The sequence below is a fragment of the Procambarus clarkii genome, chromosome 82 (genome assembly GCF_040958095.1).
Source record: "Procambarus clarkii isolate CNS0578487 chromosome 82, FALCON_Pclarkii_2.0, whole genome shotgun sequence".
NCBI lineage: Eukaryota > Metazoa > Arthropoda > Malacostraca > Decapoda > Cambaridae > Procambarus > Procambarus clarkii.
In genome coordinates, this window is record NC_091231.1 from 9,405,914 (window position 1) to 9,429,733 (window position 23,820).

General features: G+C 42.4%; 2 protein-coding genes across 4 annotated transcripts in view; one reads left to right on the forward strand and one right to left on the reverse strand.

Moving 5' to 3' along the window:
- LOC138358266 (LIM homeobox transcription factor 1-alpha-like) overlaps nucleotides 1-1,476 on the forward strand; it is a 64,951-nt gene extending 63,475 nt beyond the window's left edge. For all 3 annotated transcript variants that reach the window (XM_069316075.1, XM_069316074.1, XM_069316076.1), the window contains 2 exons: nucleotides 363-549; nucleotides 726-1,476. In XM_069316075.1, the coding sequence (XP_069172176.1) occupies nucleotides 363-549; nucleotides 726-870 (332 nt within the window). In that variant the 3' untranslated portion in view covers nucleotides 871-1,476. The remainder of the gene's footprint in view (nucleotides 1-362; nucleotides 550-725) is intronic.
- LOC123764307 (uncharacterized) overlaps nucleotides 1-23,820 on the reverse strand; it is a 275,355-nt gene that overhangs the window by 208,681 nt on the left and 42,854 nt on the right. The gene's annotated exons all lie outside the window — the stretch shown is intronic.

Below are 23,820 nucleotides of genomic sequence, written 5' to 3' on the forward strand. Positions count from 1 at the left end.
CGACATGTTGTGAAACTTGGGGCTGGAGATCCGTAGACTTGCTGCAGTGTCTGACTGGACTTTTATTTGGTTGTGCCTATTGCTTGACACACGTCACTGTTGTCAGTTAGCGGCCAGTGAAGAAATTCATTCTTGTTATTACTGTCTTCATGATAATTATTCTATTGGGATGAGCGTGATTAAATACATCAAATATTAGGTTTATTGGCGCTCGGTTAACTTTGAATTTGCATTAATTCCATAGCTAAAGTATACTCGGTGGTTAGTGAGTTTACTGTTGTGGTGGCCTTAATAAGGGTGCAGAGGCTGGTAGGTCCCTCAAGCCCAACACTTGTAACCTGCTCCTTGTGCTTCACCTGCAGGTCAGTACGGCGGCCTCACCCCCATCGACTCCCTCGACTCTCCCTACGCGACGACGCCCAAGAGTTCGGCAGTACCATACTCCCCTGAAGGCGAGAGCTTCCCGGCCCACAGTGGCGACTCCTTCTGCGGCTCCGACATTAGTTTTGAGGAGGGCCGCATGGACCAGTTCGACGACCAGGGTGAAATGTAAGCCACCATTCCTTCGCCTCTGTAAAGAGGCGTATGACTTATATAACATATATGTCATATATAATCCCATGATATATATAATCCCACTGCTCCGTTATATCGGTGCCGCAAGTATAACAATTATTTGAATATACCTTCAACAGGAGATACAATGTTCCGTTTTCTTGGTGCAGGTCGTCTAGTGGGGGAGCGGCGCCCCCACCGAGTCAGGCCCCCCCGGATGTGCCGGCCATGGTGGGCGTGGCTGGCACCATGTACCCACAGATCAACCCCATCGATAAGCTCTACCTCATGCAGAACTCTTACTTCGACCACTGACGCCAGCCCCTGCCTCGCCCTCCCGACGGCCTCAAGCTAGGGGATGTGATCGCTAGTTTTAAGGAGAGCGAGACGCGGGGGGTCAAACCCGAGGTGTCCGAATGTCCTGCCCCGGCCGGCCTGCCAGGGGTGGGTGGCCTGCCTGGCGTGGGCGGCTTGCCTGGCGTGGGCGGCCTGCCTGGCGTGGGCGGCTTACCTGGGGTGGGCGGCCTGCCAGGAGTGGGTGGCCTTCCTACCTGGGAGTTTCCGTTCTGAGGTTGTCTTAAGCAGGGTGCATCGGGCTAGAGAATTAGACGGAGGGAGAGGCCGCCCTCACGCCCACCTCGCCGCCCACACGCCGCCCACACGCTCACCATAAAGGTCCACCCCCCACCCGCTGGTCCCACCAAACCCTCCCCCAGATTCACTAAGGAATGTGAGAGTTAACAGAGTTTATAGATCTTGGTGACACCGTACTCGTGACACTAGTAGTGACACCTTTTTAATGACACCGTGCTTATGACACCGTACTCGTGGCACCGTGCTTATTGACACCTTGTTTGTAACATCGTGCACACGTCACTGTGATCCTGACACCGTGCTCCTTGGCTTCCTGTCCCTGATAAAACGAATAATTAATATATATATATATATATATATATATATATATATATATATATATATATATATATATATATATATATATATATATATATATATATATATATATATACATATATATATATATAATATATAATATAAATATATATAATATAAATATATATAATATATATATATATATATATATATATATATATATATATATATATATATATATATATATATATATATATATATATATATATATATATATATATATATATATATATATATATATATTTATAATCTATCTCACTCTCCCCCTCTCTTTCCCCCCCCTCTCTCTCTCTGTCGCTCTCTCTCGCTCTCTCTCGCTCTCTCTCTCTCTCTCTCTCTCTCTCTCTCTCTCTCTCTCTCTCTCTCTCTCTCTCTCTCTCTCTCTCTCTCTCTCTCTCTCTTTCTCTTTCTCTTTCTCTTTCTCTTTCTCTGTCTCTTTCTCTCTCTGTCTCTCTCTGTCTCTCTCTCTCGCTCGCTCGCTCACTCTCCACCTATCGTCCATGTTGACACACCCTGGCAGCCATTTTGTGTGCAGGGAGGCGGAAACCCCTCCGAGGAACGGACGTAGGAGGAAAGTGAGTAACGGGAGGAGGAGGAGGAGGAAGAAGGGGGGAGGGGGAGGAGGAAGGAGAGAGGGGGAGGGGGAGGAGACCAGAGTGAGTAGTGTGGGGTCCTGGCCAGCAAGGCTTCCAGTCACGCCTCCAGCCCCTCTCTCCTAAAAAGAATTTCATGTCCGTCCGGTCAGTGTTGTTTGCTCCCTGTTCTTCGATGTGAGAGAGAGAGAGTGAGACTGAGACTGAGAGAAAGAGTGAGAGAGAGAGAGAGAGAGAGAGTGTGGAGAGTTAAATATTTATAAATGCTATCAGTAGGCTGATGTAAGGATTAAGCTATTGCTACATATTCTTAATGGGATTATGAGGTGTGTGTGTGTAGCGCGTGTGCGTGTGCGTGCGTGAGTGCTAAACGTTATTGGGGGGGGGGTCTAAGATCATATTTATTTATTTATTTCACGAAAGAGGAAATTAAAGTTGAAAGGATATAAGTGTGTGTGGTGAAGAGTTGAGTGTCTGGGTTTGGTCTTGGAAAGTTTCTGGGGAAGCCTCGGCATGAATGGGAGATTCTGGGGGAAAAAGTCTTGGGAAATCTTGGAAAGCCTGGCACACTGCGGGGAGAGGCGGGAACTTGGCCACACACCGAGGAGCATGTGAGAGGAAAACTTCTCCAGCGTAAGAGTGACATAAATGGAACGGGTTAGAGAGCAAGTTGAAGGTCACTCTATGGCCAGTGGAGTAGACTTGATGAAGACACGACGAGTCATTCCGGTAAACCACGGATACGTCACAAGGAGGAGCTTCGTGAGAGACAGAGAGAGAGAGAGAGAAAGGAAGGGAGGAGTGAGGAGTCTTCAAGAGGCCAGTATCGATCCTGAGGTCGGGTCTTCAGATGCCAAGCGGATGGCTGCAGGTTCCACAGACAGACAGAGAGTGAGAGAGATAGGAGAGCAACACCGCTCCCACTCCAATTGTTCTCATTCAATGCGGCAGTCTCTTAATCCTTCTGAACACTGTGATGTGATTTCTTGAGAGACGGGCTGGGGACGCCTACGTCAGACTGTGACCAGCTTGGTTTAACAGCCCACCAACCAGGAGACCAGGTCAGAGACTGGGCCGCGGGGCAACTGACCCCCGGAACTAGCGTAAGTTATACACAAAGTCGACACAAGAACAGTGAACTTTCCCGATGAATAACTTACGCTACTCTCATGGTATTTATAAAACATTAATTATTAGAACATCAATTTGGAAAACATTCATTTTGAGAACATTAATTTGATCCTTTAAACTAGATAAGAAGAGTCTTGGATCCAATAACGAAGTCATTAAGAAGGTGGCGACTAACGTTCAGATCCTCTCTCCACGTTACTAGTTCCAAACTCCTTCCTGACAACTATGACAAGCTGTAAACACCGAATTAGTTTTGTTTTTCCTGGAGATGGTTTTCATTATACTACATTTATCCATTGGGCACAATATCCAAGAGTAACGTTGAATGGAACACTTAATCAACGTTGAATCGACGTTATCATCGTTAATTCAAGGCTTGATGAGTAACAGTTAACGTGACGATACAGCTGGCAAGAGAAATGTAAAAAAATTCAGACACGTTTTCAATGATAACCAAACCTAGGAAATAATACAATGAGAACAATGTTGAGTAAGTTGTTGAATCACGAGAGAATAATGAGTAACAATAACGTGAGTAACCAGCATACTTTCGTCCACCAAGATGTCTGTGGGTAATATGAGTATGCTGACTCCAGCATGGTATGCTATATTATTCAGTATGGTAAACTCCATCTGTTAATGTGAACAGTAAAGTACACTAACTTTATCCCTTAAGAGAGGTGAATGACCAATAAAATACTTCATCGTTGACTTGGTTTTTCAAGTAAAGGTGAGAGGGCGCACCGGCATGGTGAGAGGTATTATCTGGGTGCAAGATCTCCCCCACACCCAGAGCACAGCATGTCAACACCAGCTACAGGAAGCCTGGCTAGGTTCGACTCCAGAAAGCTTCTACAGTCTCTCAAACAGCACCTCTTTGAGTATAGGAGGAGGGGGCGTGGGGGGGGGGAGGGAAGCAACCAGATTATATAATGAGAATGATGTTGATGATGATAGAGTTCTTGAAATCGAAGCAACAAAGCTAGGAGGGTTGGAAACTGTATTATAGGATCTTAGCGCCATCAAGGCCCTCTGGGAGATGATAGACGGGAGATGAGAGCGTGTTGGGGGGAGAGAGAGAGAGAGAGAGAGAGAGAGAGAGAGAGAGAGAGAGAGAGAGAGAGAGAGAGAGAGAGAGAGTGAGACAGAGAGAGAGAGAGACAGAGAGAGAGGTGTGGCTGGGAAGGGAAATTGAAGAGGTGCGACTCTCTTGTTTGTGAAAGACGTCCGAGAGGGGGGGGGGGGAGGAAGGGGTGTGGCTGGCTGGTGAAATCTTTTGTTTTGGTATTTGTTAGCATCTCTTATCCTGGCACACTCTCGGAGGCTTTCCTCCAACGACACCTGCAACCTATTCCCCACCCCTTCCTCCTCTGTCAGTGCCACCATCACCACCCCCACACAGTGCCACCATATCCCTCCTAGCAGGGCGCACTATTCCCCTCGTGCCAAGGCCGGCATGGTGAAGGTCCCCTCCTCTCCCCGTCTGGTCCCCACGTCAGCGGCGCGTCAGTAAATAGAGGGGAGAGGAGATGGCACTCCTTGCTGCACGGGGCCACACCCTGCTACACGGGGCTACAACCAGCTACACGGGGTCACACCCTATTATACGGGGCTACAGCCTGCTACACAGTGCCACACCGTTATACGGGGCCACACCCTGCTACACGGTGCCACACCCTGTTATACGGGGCCACACCCTGCTACACGGTGTCACACCCTGCTACACGGTGTCACATCCTGTTATACGGGGCCACACCCTGCAAGTTAGGTGTTGATAAGGGTCCCGTCACCTAATGTATATCATGGTATATGTCCGGCTGGTGTCATGATATATGTCCAGCCGGTGTCACGATATATGTCCAGCCGGTGTCACGATATATGTCCAGCCGGTGTCACTATATTTGTCCAGCTGGTGTCACGATATATGTAATGTTATATTGACAGGTAATCAAATTAGAATTATCCCGGAAACAAGATAAGCACGGATTCAGAGGCCAGTGGGAGAGTGGTGGTAGTGGAGGCAGTGGGTACAGTGTAACAGTGGAGGCAGTGGGTACAGTGTAAGAGTGGAGGCAGTGAAGAAGGCGTGGCAGCAGTGGTGAGTGTTGGTCCTGCTCACCTCCTCCACCCACTTAGTGTCGTCACGAGAAATATAAACACATGAGAGTCTGGAACAATGTGAAGCGGTTTGTACTGTGAAGGCCCCCGGTCTTGGACGAGATGGGCATAGGTGGTGGGTGGTGGATACATGGACATCAGTACACCTGTACGTCAGTGTATACACGACACCGATGTACAGGTCTCGCCAGCCTCGTGTGAATGTACTGATCGAAGAACATCTCGCTTCTGCCGAGTGCTGACCATATCACTGACGAACTCTGAGGTGCTGATGTTCTCTCTGGCGTGCTACGAGGTGGTGAACCTATATCTCTGGCGAACTGTGAGATGCTGACCTCATCACTGACGAACTTTGAGGTGCTGACCTTACCGCAGTTAAACTATGAGGTGCTGAACTTATCGCTGGCGAACTGTGAGGTGCTGACCTCATCACTAACGAACACTGCAGTGATGGTTGCAGCCTCATCCGATACTTACCGGAGCCAGTTAATAAAAGAAATAACCAAAATGTTCCTAGTCAACTATGAGCTTTGAAAACTACAAATATATGTTTCACTGTAGGTTTAATGTTAAGTGATTCAGTCATTTCGTGTCTAGGTGAAGGTGCACCTTCCGGTTGATATCTTCCGGTGTAAATAACTCTTCACACTTCCTCCTATTCCTTTACATATACCAAAGATAGAAATCTTATATTTGCATATTTTGTATTTTCTCTCTTCTCTGTTATGTCAACATTTGTACCTAACCATGATATTGTCGTCAGTAGTCAGCGTATCCGCAGATTATTGTACACATAGTGACTGGAGTATGTGTACAAAAGATGGACTATTGAAGCTCAAAAGTGTCCACTTTTTGTACTATTGATTTGGTAGAGGGCCTGAGAAGGAAGCAACCACACATAACCTCTCCTAGGTCTAGTACAACAGCCTTTTAATTGTAATTAAAACATTTTAATTAAAAAAAATGTGTTGGTATTGTCATTTGTGTTCCTGTTTATCATGAAAATAAGAATCCCGAAGGGAACCTCCATTTTAACATATATATATATATATATATATATATATATATATATATATATATATATATATATATATATATATATATATATATATATATATATATATATAAATTCCAATAGTACAAAAGATGGACATTTTTCAGGTTACAAGAAACCAAAGTCCGTGCATATTATCTCTATATTTACTATAGCTACTATCATTTATGAAGGATTAAAGTGAGGATTTAGGTGAGAAGTTTGTGTATATGTGTATATCTTCATCCGTTTATTATCTGTATAGACATTTTTGTTACATTTCTTTAATTTTGTGTATATTGACATTTTAAATTTGTATTTACATGTGGGGCACAACAGCCAAGAATAACGTTGAGTCTGGGTTAATTAAATGATATCAACGATAATCGTGGATATCGTGCCCACTTGATCAATTCTTTGTTTATTTCAATCTCGTTCTGTACTGAGGACCGGAGTATTAGTGTGGGTTTGGAGGATATTAGGCTTCAAAAAACACAAAGTCTTATGAGAATCGATATTTATATATCTCACACACACACACACACACACACACACACACACACACACACACACACACACACACACACACACACACACACACACACACACACACACACACACACATAGCTCACTGCATTAGGCAGTGATGTGGTGGAGGCAGACTCCATACACAGTTTTAAATGTAGATATGATAGAGCCCAATAGGCTCAGGAATCTGTACACCAGTTGATTGACAGTTGAGAGGCGGGACCAAAGAGCCAAAGCTCAACCCCCGCAAGCACAAATAGGTGAGTACACACACACACACACACACATATACACACACACATACAATATATACATTGGCAGTGGCATTATGTACAACCTGTTTCTGGCGGTTGCTCTACATATTGTATATTGATCATTGTTCACTGCTGGATCAAAACCATTTTCGTGATAACATCCCAAATTTTATCCAAATTATCTCGATTATATCCAAAAGTATATCCAAATTTTCGTGATAATATCCTAAAGTATATAAATATTTTTCGTGATAATAGCCTAAAAAAAATTTTTTTAATTATTTAAAGTATATCGACATTTTCTTAAGTTATATCCTAAAGAATACTTAGATGTTTAAATCTCATAATTATATTTTTCATGTGTTCTGCTGTTTACATTGTGACGCCACAAGTTTCCAGACCTGAACCCGACAAAGGTGTTCACATGTGTTCATATATCTGGGGGGAGTTCATATGTGCTCTTTATCCTTATTTTCATATGTGCTCTTTATCCTTATTTTCATATGTGCTCTTTATCGTGGAATGTTCATATGTGCTTTGTATCCTGGGGTGTTCACATGTGCTCTTTATCTCGGGTTGTTCATGTGTCCCTTATCCTGGGGTGTTCATATGTGTTCTTTATCTTAGGAGGGTGTTCATATGTCATGTTATTTTGGGGTTGTTCACATGTGTTTTTATCGTGAGGTTGTTCATGTGTTCACTTCTTGCAGATGTTTACACTCTGGGCTTCTTACGGAAAAAATGTGACGTATATTTTAAATACATGTTATCATCATGGATGTTACCACGTGACCTGATCTTGATGTTGACACGCGTTCTCATCTAAGATGCTCACTCGCGTTCTCATCTAAGATGTTCACCTGCGTTTTCATCTCAGCTATTACACGTGTTATCAACTAAAGGCATTTACACGTTTTCATACAAGATGTACACATGTGTGATTTTATCTAGATATACATATGTATTTTGAGCCTAGATAACACACGTGTCTCGTCCTAGATACTGACAGGTGTTTTCATCCTCTATGTTTTTACATGTGTACAAAAATCAGGTGTACACACACATGTGTTCTAATACCAAGTGTACATATGCGTTATACTTATCAGGTTTACATATGCATTCTAATACCAGGTGTACACATGCGTTCTAATACCAGGTGTTTATATGTGTTCTAATACCAGGTATTCGCAATGTGTTCTAATACCGGGTATTCATATATGCCCCTGATACCAGGTGTGCACGCGCCCCGGCCCACCACCACGCGCCCTCCTCCGCCCTGCTAACCATAACACTTGCAAAATCCTATATAATTGTAAAAGGCAAAACTTATAATTTTGTACAAAGAATTTGTAAATCTTGAATAAAATATATTATATATTTATATAGGTATATGTTATAGAGTGGTGTCTGGAGGCACTGTATTGGGGGAAGTATATGGCTTTGGAGGTGGAAGGGGGGAGGGAGGAGCATTTTATTTTTTTGAGGGGGGGGACTTCTCAATTCTACATTATGACGCTAAGTACATTTGCATGTATAATGTGGCGTGTAACCAGTGTTTGGAGGCGCGGAGTTGGGGTTAGGTGGCGTGGGCGTGGCGGGAGGTGTACAATATGAATGTTCTATCGCCCTCTCACTCAGAATCTTGTACCATATCATGTCAGACGGTGTAAATATTGCTATATGTCTTGAAAACTGTCTTTTTCTTACCCTTTGTCTCCAGATTGGAGATCAATGCCAACCAAGATAATAACAATCCGCAGTGTAATCTTACAAACAGAAAATGAACATAGCTCATATTACAAGAAATGTTCTTCTCGGATACAAGGATACAGAACTTATCTTCACATATGAACAATGATCCTTGGCGGAATGTACTGGAATCTGTTACAATGGTCTTGGTTTTGTGGTTACCTCAGCCTTATAACATTCAGTCTTTTAACGTTCAACCTTATAGTATCCAGCCTTGTAATGTTCAACCTTATAGAATTCAGCCTTGTAACATTCAGCCGTGCAGCGCTCAAATGCTCCACACGACCTTCCGAGGTTGTGATGGGTTGTGAATTTTCCTCTAATGCCGCAAGTTGACCTTCCTAGCAGATGGCATATAGATTACACTGGAAGGTCTTTTGCCATCTCAAAGTCTATTCTTATTACAATTTTTTGAACATCTTAACAGACGGGTTTATGCCACATTTCAGCGAAATGTCAATACAAATATACAAAAGTCAATAAAAACCCAAATGACTGTTTCGATCCTTTGTCGGACGCGCTACAAAACAGAATCTGTTATACAGCTGCCAAGCGGTAGTTTACACCAAAATCAGTAGTCTATCAGTTGCTGGAGCGTTACAACTTAAACAGATTCATAGCAGAGTTAAGAGACCCACCACCAAAACAGATTCACAGCCTAACAAACTTATAAAACCCGAACACCAAACCAGATTCACAACCTAATGAACTTATAAAGACCCCACTCATAGCCTAACAAACTTAGACCCAACCATCAAACCAGATTCACAACCTAATGAACTTATAAGACCCTACCACCAAAATAGATTCACAGCCTAACAAACTCTCATTCATTTTTTTTAATCTGCCTCTGATGGAGAATTTACTGGGCAGCGTCACTCATCCTGTGATTGGACACACCGCCATAGCAGTATGTACAACACCTCCCAATAGGAAGAAAACCCGCTGGGTTCTTCATCCTGTCACTTGTACCCAGACACAGCTGGAACTTGTTTAACTGTCTGAAGTGAACAGACTGTAAAGCAAGGGATTAACGTCTTACAAACTCACGATTAAATTATCTTACTGGGCATACTCATGTGTTAATACTACCGAGGTCAACCACATATACATATATACACCATGGTTGTCATGGCCTGTTTAGCAATCAATATCATCGTACCACACTTCAACAAGTTCGTAGGATTTATTTTGACTTCAAAATAATCCAACAGCACAAAGTTTCTTAACAATTTGTACATTGTATTCTTGCAATAAAAGAACATTTAATCTGATATTTAAAAGTGATTAGTCGCAACTGTTTGATTCTACAGTTGAGCCCAATAATGTTTAGAGTAGCACAAATAAAATAAATAGGCTTCCCGAACGTAGTTTTGAGAAAAAATAATTACTCTTCATCCATCATTATCTCACTCTACACTGAGTGTCATCTTTTTCCCATTAGGCAGACTGAAAATGTCATCATCATACTTCATCAGAAACTCCGAAAACATCACACTATTTTCAAACATCAAACAATTCCTCCATCTTTATCTGTAGCACATCGATGATTGTCGTGCATACAAGTTCCATAATTAGTGTTAGAGCACGGACTCCTTCCGCTTAAGTGGAGGTGTTTAGGAGCCCATGATGGCACACTTGACTTCACAAGTGAGGCTACAGACTCATCAGCCAACACGCCAGCCGAGAGCGATGACAAACTCGTCCGCTCACCACTATGTCCTGGACGCGTCAGATATGGCCTATATACTTCATGGCCGTGAAGCATTGTGGTGTATTACTTATAAAGCATTATTTAGTAGTTTAGGGAGGTATAAGTAACATTATAAATAAAACCAGAACCGAACTGTACAGTGGTCGAGAGCATGACAGTAAAATGAGCAACTGCCTAGCAACGTTCTGGGCCGGTTCCCGTACCACAGCCACAACTGTGAGAATACCATTGTACCACGGCCACAACCTTGCGAATTCCACTGTTCGAGTGGAACAGTACCACAGAACTAGGCTCGTGTGCAGCGTTCCTCAGGTCTCTGACTTGTGAGAAATCAAGATGTAATTAGTAAGGAGCGCCACTTGTGCTGAGTTAAAGCTGATTACACCAAGCTGGGACATGTTCTTCACACCAAGCTGGGACAAGACGCACTCATCACAACAAGCTAGGACAAGATGCACTCACAAGCTAGGACAAGATGCACTCACAAGCTAGGACAAGACGCACTAACAAGCTAGGACAAGACGCACTCATCACAGCAAGCTAGGACAAGACGCACTCATCACAGCAAGCTAGGACAAGACGCACTCATCACAGCAAGCCGGGACAAGACGCACTCAAAAGCTAGGACAAGACGCACTCATCACCGCAAGCTGTACACTCACAACTGACTTTATTCGAAATTTTCTGCATTGGAAATCCAGAAAATTGGTACGCCTGTGGGTGTGTTGGTAATTACCTAAATGTGTAATTACCTAATTACTGGTACGCTTGTGGTTGTGTTGGTACACCTGTGATCGGGTTGGTACGCCTATGATCGGGTTGGTACGCCTGTGATCGGGTTGGTACGCCTGTGATCGGGTTGGTACACCTGTGATCGGGTTGGTACGCCTGTGATCGGGTTGGTACGCCTGTGATCGGGTTGATACGCCTGTGATCGGGTTAGTACGCCTGTGGTTGTGTTGGTACACCTGTGATCGGGTTGGTACGCCTGTGATCGGGTTGGTACGCCTGTTGTTAGAAGTGGTTGTTGACGGCGAGAACGCTCCTCATATGTGGCGACTTTTGCGGATAGACAGATGTGCGCATACCTGACTCTCTTGAGAGGAGACGTAAGTAACAGTGAAGACACATGTGGCACAATGTTGGGGACGCAGGACGCTTCTGTGACTAAATAAGACAATGCTTTGGTGTTGGGTCTGTCTGCAGGGTTACTCAAGTCCACCACCGAGGCTTATTAAGCAGCCAGGTATATACTAGCCCTGGATATAGTGCAGGACAAAAGTAAACTCAGTGGGGTATACACGGAGAAGCTAGGTACACTTAACCCCAGTGTAGGTGTACTGGATACACCTACAATTCTCTCGGTGATAGAGAGTTGGGTGGAGCAGGGGACCCTCGGCCGCCCGCGCGACTTCTTGTCAACACAACTTGTCATACCAACCTCCTTCCATCTTACCACTGTGTGTGTGACTTGAGGTATTTAATAACAATTCATTGTGTCGGGGACAGGGAGCCAGTTGACCAGACCACACACTAGAAGGTGAAGGGACGACGACGTTTCGGTCCGTCCTGGACCATTCTCACAATCGACTTGAGAATAGTCCAGGATGGACCGAAACATCGTCGTCCCTTCACCTTCTAGTGTGCCACGTTATTGTGACTCATCGCCTGCACAGGGAGCCAGTATATATATATATATATATATATATATATATATATATATATATATATATATATATATATATATATATATATATATATATATATATATATATATTATATATATATATATATATTTATATATATATTAGGCATATAAACTGAGGTCGCCCCCCCTCCTACTGACTCCCCAGGATGCAGCCTCACAATAAGCTAACAAGTCCTAGGTCCTATTTACTGCTAGGCGAATAGGATCATTAGATGATGGGCAACGCCCCCAACTATTTCTTCTTTGTTTACATGCACTTATGCTTTTTACCTTGATACCAGGAGTTTATACGGGAAAATATCGATTTTTGGTGAAATAGCAAACGAAGAGGCTTGTGCTGAAAATTATTTTAAAACTGTATTTACTTATTTGGAATACTTTTTTCTTACTATCTGATAAACAATGCACATATAAAAAACAGTTTTTATGTTAAAAATTAAAAATAATGGTCATCTTAACACTTCCAGGTAAATTTATATTCATTCTAATACAACTCTTAAGTGTTCCCTCAGTCCTCCTCAAAAACCTCCCTACAGTGTGTAGTTGGATTGTAAGATCACTAATCTTGTAAACCTGAGCGCCTCTTACGGTTGTTTGATTTAAGTCAAGTTTTAATTCAAGATTAGAAAACTTATTTTAATCTTTTATTTTCAAACTCAAACAAACTGTATAGAGGTGACTGTCATAAGCTTGCATGCTATTTTTTTTACAGAGTAAATTATCATGAAGGTAAATATCAGACAAGTTTGATTGAACTTTCAAGTATATTTATCATGGTCCAGTTACCACGAATTTCACAAAAGGATATTCTAGCTTTGTAAATATCTTGAAAAAATTACATTCATTATTATCTGAAACATAACAGTACAATACAAGTTGTAGAATAGTAAATAATGTACAAAAGTACAATTTTCATGAATGGTTATTCAAATTCAAACCTATGAACAAAATTAGACATTAATTGTGTCTAGTACATTACAAATCAGAATCCAAGTGAAAATAAATCATTATTTCTTCATAATTATTTCACTAACATATTAATATGGCAATTCAACTTTCAATTAACCTAGTAAAATTATTAAATAATTATTATATCATATACCGCGCTGCAGTCACCACGAACCAATTTTTTTTTTAAATTAAATGACGCCTGCTATAATGTATAGGGAAGTGACACCTGCTATAATGTAGAAAGAAATGACACCTGCTATAATGTAGAAAGAAATGACACCTGCTATAATGTAGAGATAAATGGCACTTGTTATATTATAGAGAGAAATGACACCTGCTATAATGTAGAGATAAATGGCACTTGTTATATTATAGAGAGAAATGACACCTGCTATAATGTAGAGATAAATGGCACTTGTTATATTATAGAGAGAAATGACACCTGCTATAATGTAGAGATAAATGACACTTGTTATATTATAGAGAGAAATGACACCTGCTATAATGTAGAGAGAAATGACACTTGTTATATTATAGAGATAAATGACACCTGCTATAATGTAGAGAGAAATGACACTTGTTATATTATAGAGATAAATGACACCTGCTATAATGTAGAGTGAAATGACACTTGCTATAATGTAGAGAGAAATGACACCTGCTATAATGTAGAGTGAAATGACACTTGCTATAATGTAGAGAGAAATGACACCTGCTATAATGTAGAGTGAAGGGGCAACTGTACAAAGCAATCAAACATTGAATAAATTAATTATCATCCTGACCTTTCGCAAAAAAAATTAACCGAGTTAAAATTCTGTTGAATTTAATATGGCAATTCATATCAAATAACAAATTGATATACACAAAGTTGTTAGAAAAAACAAAGTTCATACAAAATGTCTAAAGTTTTAAAAGGATTTATTGCTTGCATATTGCGCAATATCGTTCCTCTAATTTATTAAACCTCTTTATGATCACGATTTGAATTGAAAGTCTTGAAACGGAACGCAAGTCTTGCTACTATCTCTAGTTCTATGGAGTCATATTTTGTCGTTTGATGAGTTGTGATTCTCTCAAAGCAGAAATATTCAGGTGAATTTATCTTCATCGATTTTGCAAATATTCCGAGAAAAACGTTTTCGATATTAAGGTCTGACTACTAAAGTTTGCAAGTTTTCAATGGAGTTGTATTATTATGTTATTGTTTATTATACGAAGTTTTACTAGTATTTCACATGAATTTTAAATTGCTGTCGAAGGCCGCAGGTTCCCACGCCCTCGTTTCAGTCTTTGATGGCCAGTCAGCTGTTGTGGTGGCATTAATAACCCTCGAGAGCTTGATAGGCCTTATGCCCAACACCAAACCTTTGCTGACGAACACTTGACATGTTCTCCCTAGTTTGTTGACAGGAAAAATTCCCAGGGTGTTCCCACGGGGCGCGGCGATTCAATTATTTGTTTCTTTTTCTAGCAGGGAAGGAGAAGTGCAGGGCTCAGCAGTGTGAAATAGGCGAGAAATTAAAGCTGGAAACTCAACTTCTTCTGTACTGTAGTTGTAGGCACTGGCCAGACTACACCACGTACACCAGCGCCCTCATCCTTCAAGGTAAGCAACTCCTCCACAATCAAGCCTTACTTTCTCCTGAACTGTATATATATGCAGTATATATCTATCTATCTATCTATCTATATATATATATTTATATATATATATATATATATATATATATATATATATATATATATATATATATATATATATATATATATATATATATATATATATATATATGTATGTATGTATGTTGTAACTAGTAGCCAGAACGCAGTTCTTATGTATGTATATGTATACATGCATAAGAACTATAGTATATAGTTCTTATGTTCGCATTATAGTTTGTATACATATATGTATATATATGTATACATACTATAATGCGGATTAAAATGTTTATGTGGTTTATGTAGACTAGGTCATATTTTTGTGACGTATAAGGATTAAAATATATACAGACATTTCTCTGAAGTATAATAATAATTCACTTTCGTGCCATTACAGGTAAGTAACTAAATTCTTCGAGAAACAGCAATCCACCGCGTCTCAGGTACGTGCTTACTTCGTTTTATTTTCCTCGTTATATATCGGAGATTTAGCACACCCATGGTGGGGGAAGCCTTCCTTTTCGCGCGTGCTGTAATTATTTTGGTGGAGAATTGTAGGGTAAGTCGGTTGGTCGCAGCCTCGTGCTAATAGCCTCGTGGAAGACTCCTTCAAAAGTTGGGTTGCATGGTATTGAGGATTATCCTAAGTCGGATAAGGGCGTTGTTATGTAAAAGAAAACAGGATTAACATACGTGGAGTCAAGTCCGAGTGAAAAACCGATGTAAGTGGAGTGTCCCTAGGCTCTGTCCTTACCATATATATATATAAATGATTTAGCCCCGGGATTGAACATTATCATTTGCAAATGACACAAAAATAGGGTTGGAAATATCAAAATCAAAATCCGTGCAAGACGAGCTATATAGGGTTTTAAAATGGATAAAAGATTAACATTTGTAGTTTAATGCTGAAAAATGTAGAATTCTGTGTTTAGGTAATCATACAAGACTTCGCAGATATCAGCTGGCCAGTGTTGAAATTGCGAAAGCCAAATGCAAAGAAGATCTAGGAGTAATAATTAGTAGAGATCTTATGCCAAAAAGTCAATATACAAGTGAACAGAATTACGTGACTAGGATACTGAGATTTGTTCTTTTTTTGGGACTTACTCCTGTTTTGGGGCACGCACAGCTGGTCTCTTGCACTCACGGCTGTTTTGGGGCACGCACAGCTGGTCTCTTGCACTCACGGCTGTTTTGGGGCATGCACAGCTGGTCTCTTGCACTCACGGCTGTTTTGGGGCATGCACAGCTGGTCTCTTGTACTCACGGCTGTTTTGGGGCATGCACAACTGGTCTCTTGCACTCACGGCTGTTTTGGGGCACACACAGCTGGTCTCTTGTACTCACGGCTGTTTTGGGGCATGCACAGCTGGTCTGTTGCACTCACGGCTGTTTTGGGGCATGCACAGCTGGTCTCTTGTACTCACGGCTGTTTTGGGGCATGCACAGCTGGTCTCTTGCACTCACGGCTGTTTTGGGGCACACACAGCTGGTCTCTTGTACTCACGGCTGTTTTGGGGCATGCACAGCTGGTCTGTTGCACTCACGGCTGTTTTGGGGCACGCACAGCTGGTCTCTTGCACTCACGGCTGTTTTGGGGCACGCACAGCTGGTCTGTTGCACTCACGGCTGTTCTGGGGCACGCACAGCTGGTCTGTTGCAACCATACCTGTTCTGGCGCACGCAGTTTTTGTCCGGGTTCGATTCCAGGCCGAGGCAGAAACAAATGTGGTTTCTTTCACCTGATGTACCTGTTCACCTAGCAGTAAATAGGTACCTGGGAGTTAGACAGCTGCTACGTGCTGCTTCCTGGGGATGTGTGTGTGTGTATAAGAGAAAAATATGTAGTAGACATAATAGAGGACAAAATAAATTGGTTAGAAAGGCGGGGTCCAAGAGCTGATAGCTCGACTCTGCAGATACAAATAGTAAATACACACACACAGCTGATCGTTATACAACAAAGAGACACAGTGTGGGTGCACATCCCACTGAGACAGACAGACAGTGTGGGTGCACATCCCAGTGAGACACAGTGTGGGTGCACATCCCACTGAGACAGGCATTGTGGGTGCACATCCCACTGAGACAGGCAGTGTGGGTGCACATACCACTGAGACAGAGAGACAGTGTGGGTGCACATCCCAGTGAGACAGACAGTGTGGGTGCACATCCCAGTGAGACAGACAGTGTGGGTGCACATCCCAGTGAGACAGACAGACAGTGTGGGTGCACATCCCACTGGCTAATAAACACCACCCAGCTTGACCAGACAGGTGGCGTGCCACTGATGAATACACAAGCAATTTTTATTTAAGAGAGGGAGGGGGAAGGAGGGAGGGGAAGAGGGGAAGAGAAAGATGATCATGCAGAGGGGAGAGGGCCACATGCTGGCTAAATAGATAGCCTTTCATTTGGTGGGCTGCTGTACGTGCTCTCCCAAACCTTCCAACTCCGACCTTTTCAACGCCCCTGGTAATGGCCTTCCCACATTTCGTTATCCTCAATTATTGGCGAAGCGAAACATTACACAACACTCTAGAATATATTTGCAACTATGGTTATTGCACAAGCGAGCGCATGCATAGGCTATGCAACAATAGGATGAGCTGATTCCCCCTCAGCTGCTGATAGTAGAGTATCGGTACTGAACGAAATAACTTGATTATTGACTGCATAGAACATATAATAATCGTGAAGAAATGACTCTGAAAGCTCACGTAGTAACATATTTGTGCAGTTTACTATATTTGTGTAGTCGTGGAGCAGTGTTTCAGCGCAATATGTACCTTAAATAACGAAAATGTTAACGAAATGCTAAAGCAACACACATGACAATTAGCAACATACAACATCAACATTAACAACATACAAGAGGCAACAGCAGACAACATTAAAAACTTGTTATGAACACCCCCCCCCACACTGACCCCTCCCCTCTCCCCCTCACCACAACACCCCCACCACACTGACCCCTCCCCTCTCCCCCTCACCACAACACCCCCACCACACTGACCCCTCCCCTCTCCCCCTCACCACAACACCCCCACCAAACTGACCCCTCCCCTCTCCCCCTCACCACAACACCCCCACCACACTGACCCCTCCCCTCTCCCCCTCACCACAACACCCCCACCACACTGACCCCTCCCCTCTCCCCCTCACCACAACACCCCCAACACACTGACCCCTCCCCTCTCCCCCTCACCACAACACCCCCCCCCCACACTGACCCCTCCCCTCTCCCCCTCACCACAACACCCCCACCACATAGTAAACATTATGATAATGGACCTTTAGTTTAACTACATCTTTGCGAATGTTAAATATCTGTGATGGGCGGTCGTGTATATGTTTGTAGTGCTTGTGAGGCGCTCTTGTAACCTTTTAATGCAACTTGGGTTAGGCTAGTCTAGTAGGACAGTTAGTTTATGCTGAGTTTAGTTAGGTTAAGTTAGACAAGGTTAACTTAGATTATTTATTTGGTTTGATTAAACAATTAGAATGAGGAAAGGAACCTATTGTTGGAAGATGCTATTCTGGCAATCATGTTAAAGTTGGAATGAAGTTTGGCTGTAATGTTTATAGTACAATGTTAATGACTAAGATGACGATGGGTCTTTAACTATTTTCTGCGAGAATTTAGTTACATAGTTTGCATATTAAAATGTGAAATGGAAACAAACAATACAATAGGGTTCAAGCTATACACTGACATTGGATTAGAGGAGCAATTACTATACTATGGTGATAGGCACGATTCGAGATTTGAATTTCCCACTGCAGCTATATTTAAATTGTAAATTTCCCTCCCCGGTTAGATTTAAATTTAAAATTTCCCTCCACGGTTAGATTTAAATTTAAAATTTCCCTCCGCGGTTAGATTTAAATTTAAAATTTCCCTACACGGTGTGATTTAAAATTTAAATTTCCCGCGACAGTAAGAATTTAAATGCCAAATTTCTATCTATTTTGAATTTGCCTCCCGTGCGCCTGTGCCAGTGTGGGGGCCCAGACTGTTATGGCGGGAAAGGACGGTCGCTTGCCTGCCGGATCTCGTATGGGGGGGGGGGGGTCATTTACCCGCTTTGGTTTATTACCATTGATTGCTGTTACTATATTTGTGCAGGCTGTGTGGCATATGTTACGGTGTACAATTATTGCTTTACTGTGCAAATTTGCCAATTACTATAGGCCATTCGTTGCACATTTCAGTGTTACCAGCATGGGCCTGTGTCCTAGTGCTATAGTGTCAATATATTATATATATATATATATATATATATATATATATATATATATATATATATATATATATATATTATACACGGTTGACTGTAAAGATCAATATTTCGTTTACAAGTTACACAGATACAGCCGAGAATGCGGTTTAGGCTAACGCCATATACATTTGAAAAGTCACACCCAACCGCCCTTGCTTTTTACGGGGTCGGCGTTCGATCCCCGATGGGTTGAGGATCGTTCCTTTCCTCCGTCCTCATATACTAGCTCCTTGTCCACGTATCTAAAAAGCTATAGATACCACGTGCTATAAAGTCAGTGCAAATTATAATTACAGTTGACCGCATGAACTGGTTAAACAGACCATAGAGCTGACCACACACGAGGTGCGCTCGAAGCATGTACAAAACCGTTCATTAAAGGTCATTTTCTGATCTATCGTTATGTTAAGACCTTAGGTTAGGCTCTGGTGGGTTAGAGCTAAATGTATTTGGGTTATGTTTAGTTTGATTGGGTAAGTTTATGTCAAGTTGGGTTGGGTAGGATTAGGTAGGTTAGGTTGAATAAGGTTAAATTAGGTTGGGAAATGTTAGGTAGGTATGGGTTAGGTTAGGTAGGTTTTGGTTTGGTTAGGTACGGCTAGGAAGTTGTTAAAATCCGTTTTCGACTCATCTTGTGTACACTGAATTGTATTCCCACAACCTGATTTTAACCAGGGATGTCCCGCCAAACACAAACTGAAACTGTCTCTATTTTCCGCTTGTTACAACTTGTAATAAAGTTGTTACATCTTGGTTTAACGTGTTTATGACGTATTAGAACGTTGTTACAACTTGCTATATTGGTTGTTTTAACTGGTTAGGTGTTAAAACTTGTTCGAACGTTGTACAAGCGTCGTAGTTTCTGTGTGTGTTCGGCGGGGCCGGCCGCGCGCGAGGCAGCTAGCCTACCACACCGCGCGGGCAGTTTCGTTGTTGGCTTATCAAACTGATGCTCGTTATCAGTGGAAGATAAGAGACGAGAATGATCATTATAACCCAAGTATCCCAATAAATCACAACATCAGAGTTCATTCCTGGAAACATGTATTTTGTGGTGCATGTGGTATAGTATTTTGTGGTGTGTATGGTATTGTTTATTTTGTGGTGTACATGGTAATGGACTGAATCGACTTGAGAATGGTCTAGGACGGACCGAAACGTCGTCGTCCCTTCACCTTCTAGTGTGTGGTCTGGTCAACATGGTAATGGACTAGTGTGGTCAAGCATGGAGACCTAATCTTCATAATGCCATATCTGCCTTGGAGAAAGTTCAACACGCGGCGGCAAAAATCATCCCAGAACTAAGTGGACTTTCACGCCAGGAACGGTTGTGAGGGCCACAGGGCTAACAATTCTGCAAACCAGACATGATATGGCGGATCTCATCGAAACTTTTATTATTCTAAACAATTTGGAGGTAACTGATCCAGACCACGTCTTTAAGGTGTCACTTGTAACCCACACAAGGAGGCCACACACTTGGGGCTAGCCTCATCCAGCTTTGCAGGAGGAAGGTTTTGGGGGATGGAATGGACATAGGTTGGTCAGGGAAGACATTAGTAAAATGCTTTAATAAATATTAGCAATTATAGACCCCCTTCCCCATACGGTTTTCACGGGAGTCAAGTGTGTCAAATGTGAAATATTTGGTGTGAGACCCTTAGAGCTTATATTTATTGTAATAATATATTTCATATTTTCTGAGAGATTCATACAGTATTTTGAGTGCTTCTTAATGTGTTTCTTCTTAGTGTAGCTACCTGAATACCGACGTAGCCGCCACGAAGGCGCTAAGAAGGAAATCTTCGTAAGTACCTTCGTGAATCTGGCCCCAGCACTCCAGTGCCTTGTATTTACATTCCAGTTTATGTGATCATTCTATCGACTTCACAGGGGGCAAAATGTATTATATATATATATATATATATATATATATATGCGAATAAGCCTGAATGGTCCCCAGGACAATATGCAATTGAAAACTCACACCCCAGAAGTGACTCGAACCCATACTCCCAGGAGCAACGCAACTGGTATGTACAAGACGCCTTAATCCACTTGACCATCACGACCGGACATAATGAGGTGATAGCCGAGGCTATTTGAACCACCCCACCGCCGGCACTCGGATAGTAATCTTGGGCATAGCATTTTACCAAATCACCTCATTCTTTGGGGCACACGTGAGGAACACAAATGCGAACAAGCCTGAATGGTCCCCAGGACAGTATGCAACTGAAAACTCACACCCCAGAAGTGACTCGAACCCATACTCCCAGGAGCAACGCAACTGGTATGTACAAGACGCCTTAATCCACTTGACCATCACGACCGGACATAATGAGGTGATAGCCGAGGCTTTTTTGAACCACCCCACCGCCGGCACTCGGATAGTAATCTTGGGCATAGCATTTTACCAAATCACCTCATTCTTTGGGGCACACGTGAGGAACACAAATGCGAACAAGCCTGAATGGTCCCCAGGACAATATGCAACTGAAAACTCACACCCCAGAAGTGACTCGAACCCATACTCCCAGGAGCAACGCAACTGGTATGTACAAGACGCCTTAATCCACTTGACCATCACGACCGGACATAATGAGGTGATAGCCGAGGCTATTTGAACCACCCCACCGCCGGCACTCGGATAGTAATCTTGGGCATAGCATTTTACCAAATCACCTCATTCTTTGGGGCACACGTGAGGAACACAAATGCGAACAAGCCTGAATGGTCCCCAGGACAATATGCAACTGAAAACTCACACCCCAGAAGTGACTCGAACCCATACTCCCAGGAGCAACGCAACTGGTATGTACAAGACGCCTTAATCCACTTGACCATCACGACCGGACATAATGAGGTGATAGCCGAGGCTATTTGAACCACCCCACCGCCGGCACTCGGATAGTAATCTTGGGCATAGCATTTTACCAAATCACCTCATTCTTTGGGGCACACGTGAGGAACACAAATGCGAACAAGCCTGAATGGTCCCCAGGACAATATGCAACTGAAAACTCACACCCCAGAAGTGACTCGAACCCATACTCCCAGGAGCAACGCAACTGGTATGTACAAGACGCCTTAATCCACTTGACCATCACGACCGGACATAATGAGGTGATAGCCGAGGCTATTTGAACCACCCCACCGCCTCACGTGTTGTTCCTCACGTGTGCCCCAAAGAATGAGGTGATTTGGTAAAATGCTATGCCCAAGATTACTATCCGAGTGCCGGCGGTGGGGTGGTTCAAATAGCCTCGGCTATCACCTCATTATGTCCGGTCGTGATGGTCAAGTGGATTAAGGCGTCTTGTACATACCAGTTGCGTTGCTCCTGGGAGTATGGGTTCGAGTCACTTCTGGGGTGTGAGTTTTCAGTTATATATATATATATATATATATATATATATATATATATATATATATATATATATATATATATATATATATATATATATATATATATATATATATATATATATAGAAGAAGGGGGACCCATAGCCTCGGAGGAAACCACACATAACACATTAGAGGGAATGTTTAGGGAATATATATATATATATATATATATATATATATATATATATATATATATATATATATATATATATATATATATATATATAATATATAATGTCTGTTCGAGTTTGGTACCCTCCTAGTATTCTATAAGATAAAATACGTTTCTTTGTCCAAAGTTGAAGGCCAGGCGCATGTGGCTAGTCTCACCCAACTTCGTAGGGAAAATGGTCTGGTGTACGGGACCGACATAGGATGGTTGGGGTCGGCCTAAGTTAGCCAATGTAAGAAATATCAGTTTGTAGCCCAACCACATCATGCAATTTTCACGAAGTCTGTGTCTTTCATGAGGTTCACTTCTCACTGTCCTCAGTGAAAATTAAATACCAACTCTTTCATTCCCCCAAAAAACTAAGCTGTTAATTTCCAAGAAATCAGCAGTTCCCCTCAAAACCAAAAAACAAAAAACAATTTTACTCACGCTAAACACTTAAACATAAAAATAAACATTACATTCAGTCCTAAATGCATAGTAAGAGATTTTGACGAAATGAAATAATATATTCAAATAACAAATCACGTTAATGAAAATATAAGTTAAGTGTATTGCAGGAGAGAATATTATTATTCCAGAACACATAAACAGATCCCCATAACAAAACCTTTACTTTAACGACCCGGCCCCCCCCCTCCCCCACTAAAGACCAGCCAGGCTTTTAAACCCCACAAAAGCAAAACCATCTTTTACGGCTGCCATAAAAGGTGAACACAACACTCTAAAAAAGACTACAGTAGGCGAGAATCCCTTGCTACTAACATTAATTTGAGACCTTGCAAGTGGCACGGGGCCGCCTTCCTATTAGGCGAGTCGCGTAAACTTTTGGAAAATTCATTGTGGAAGATTTTTGAAATTTTATTTTTCAGTTTCCTACCTTCCTCCCCCCCCCCCCCCCCGCCCCCCTCCCCCCTCCCCTTATACCCCTGTCCCCCGCGAGGCATAAAGTTGGTATTGGGCGCGCTTACGACCCGCCGCAAGTTTCGATCTTGTGGATTGG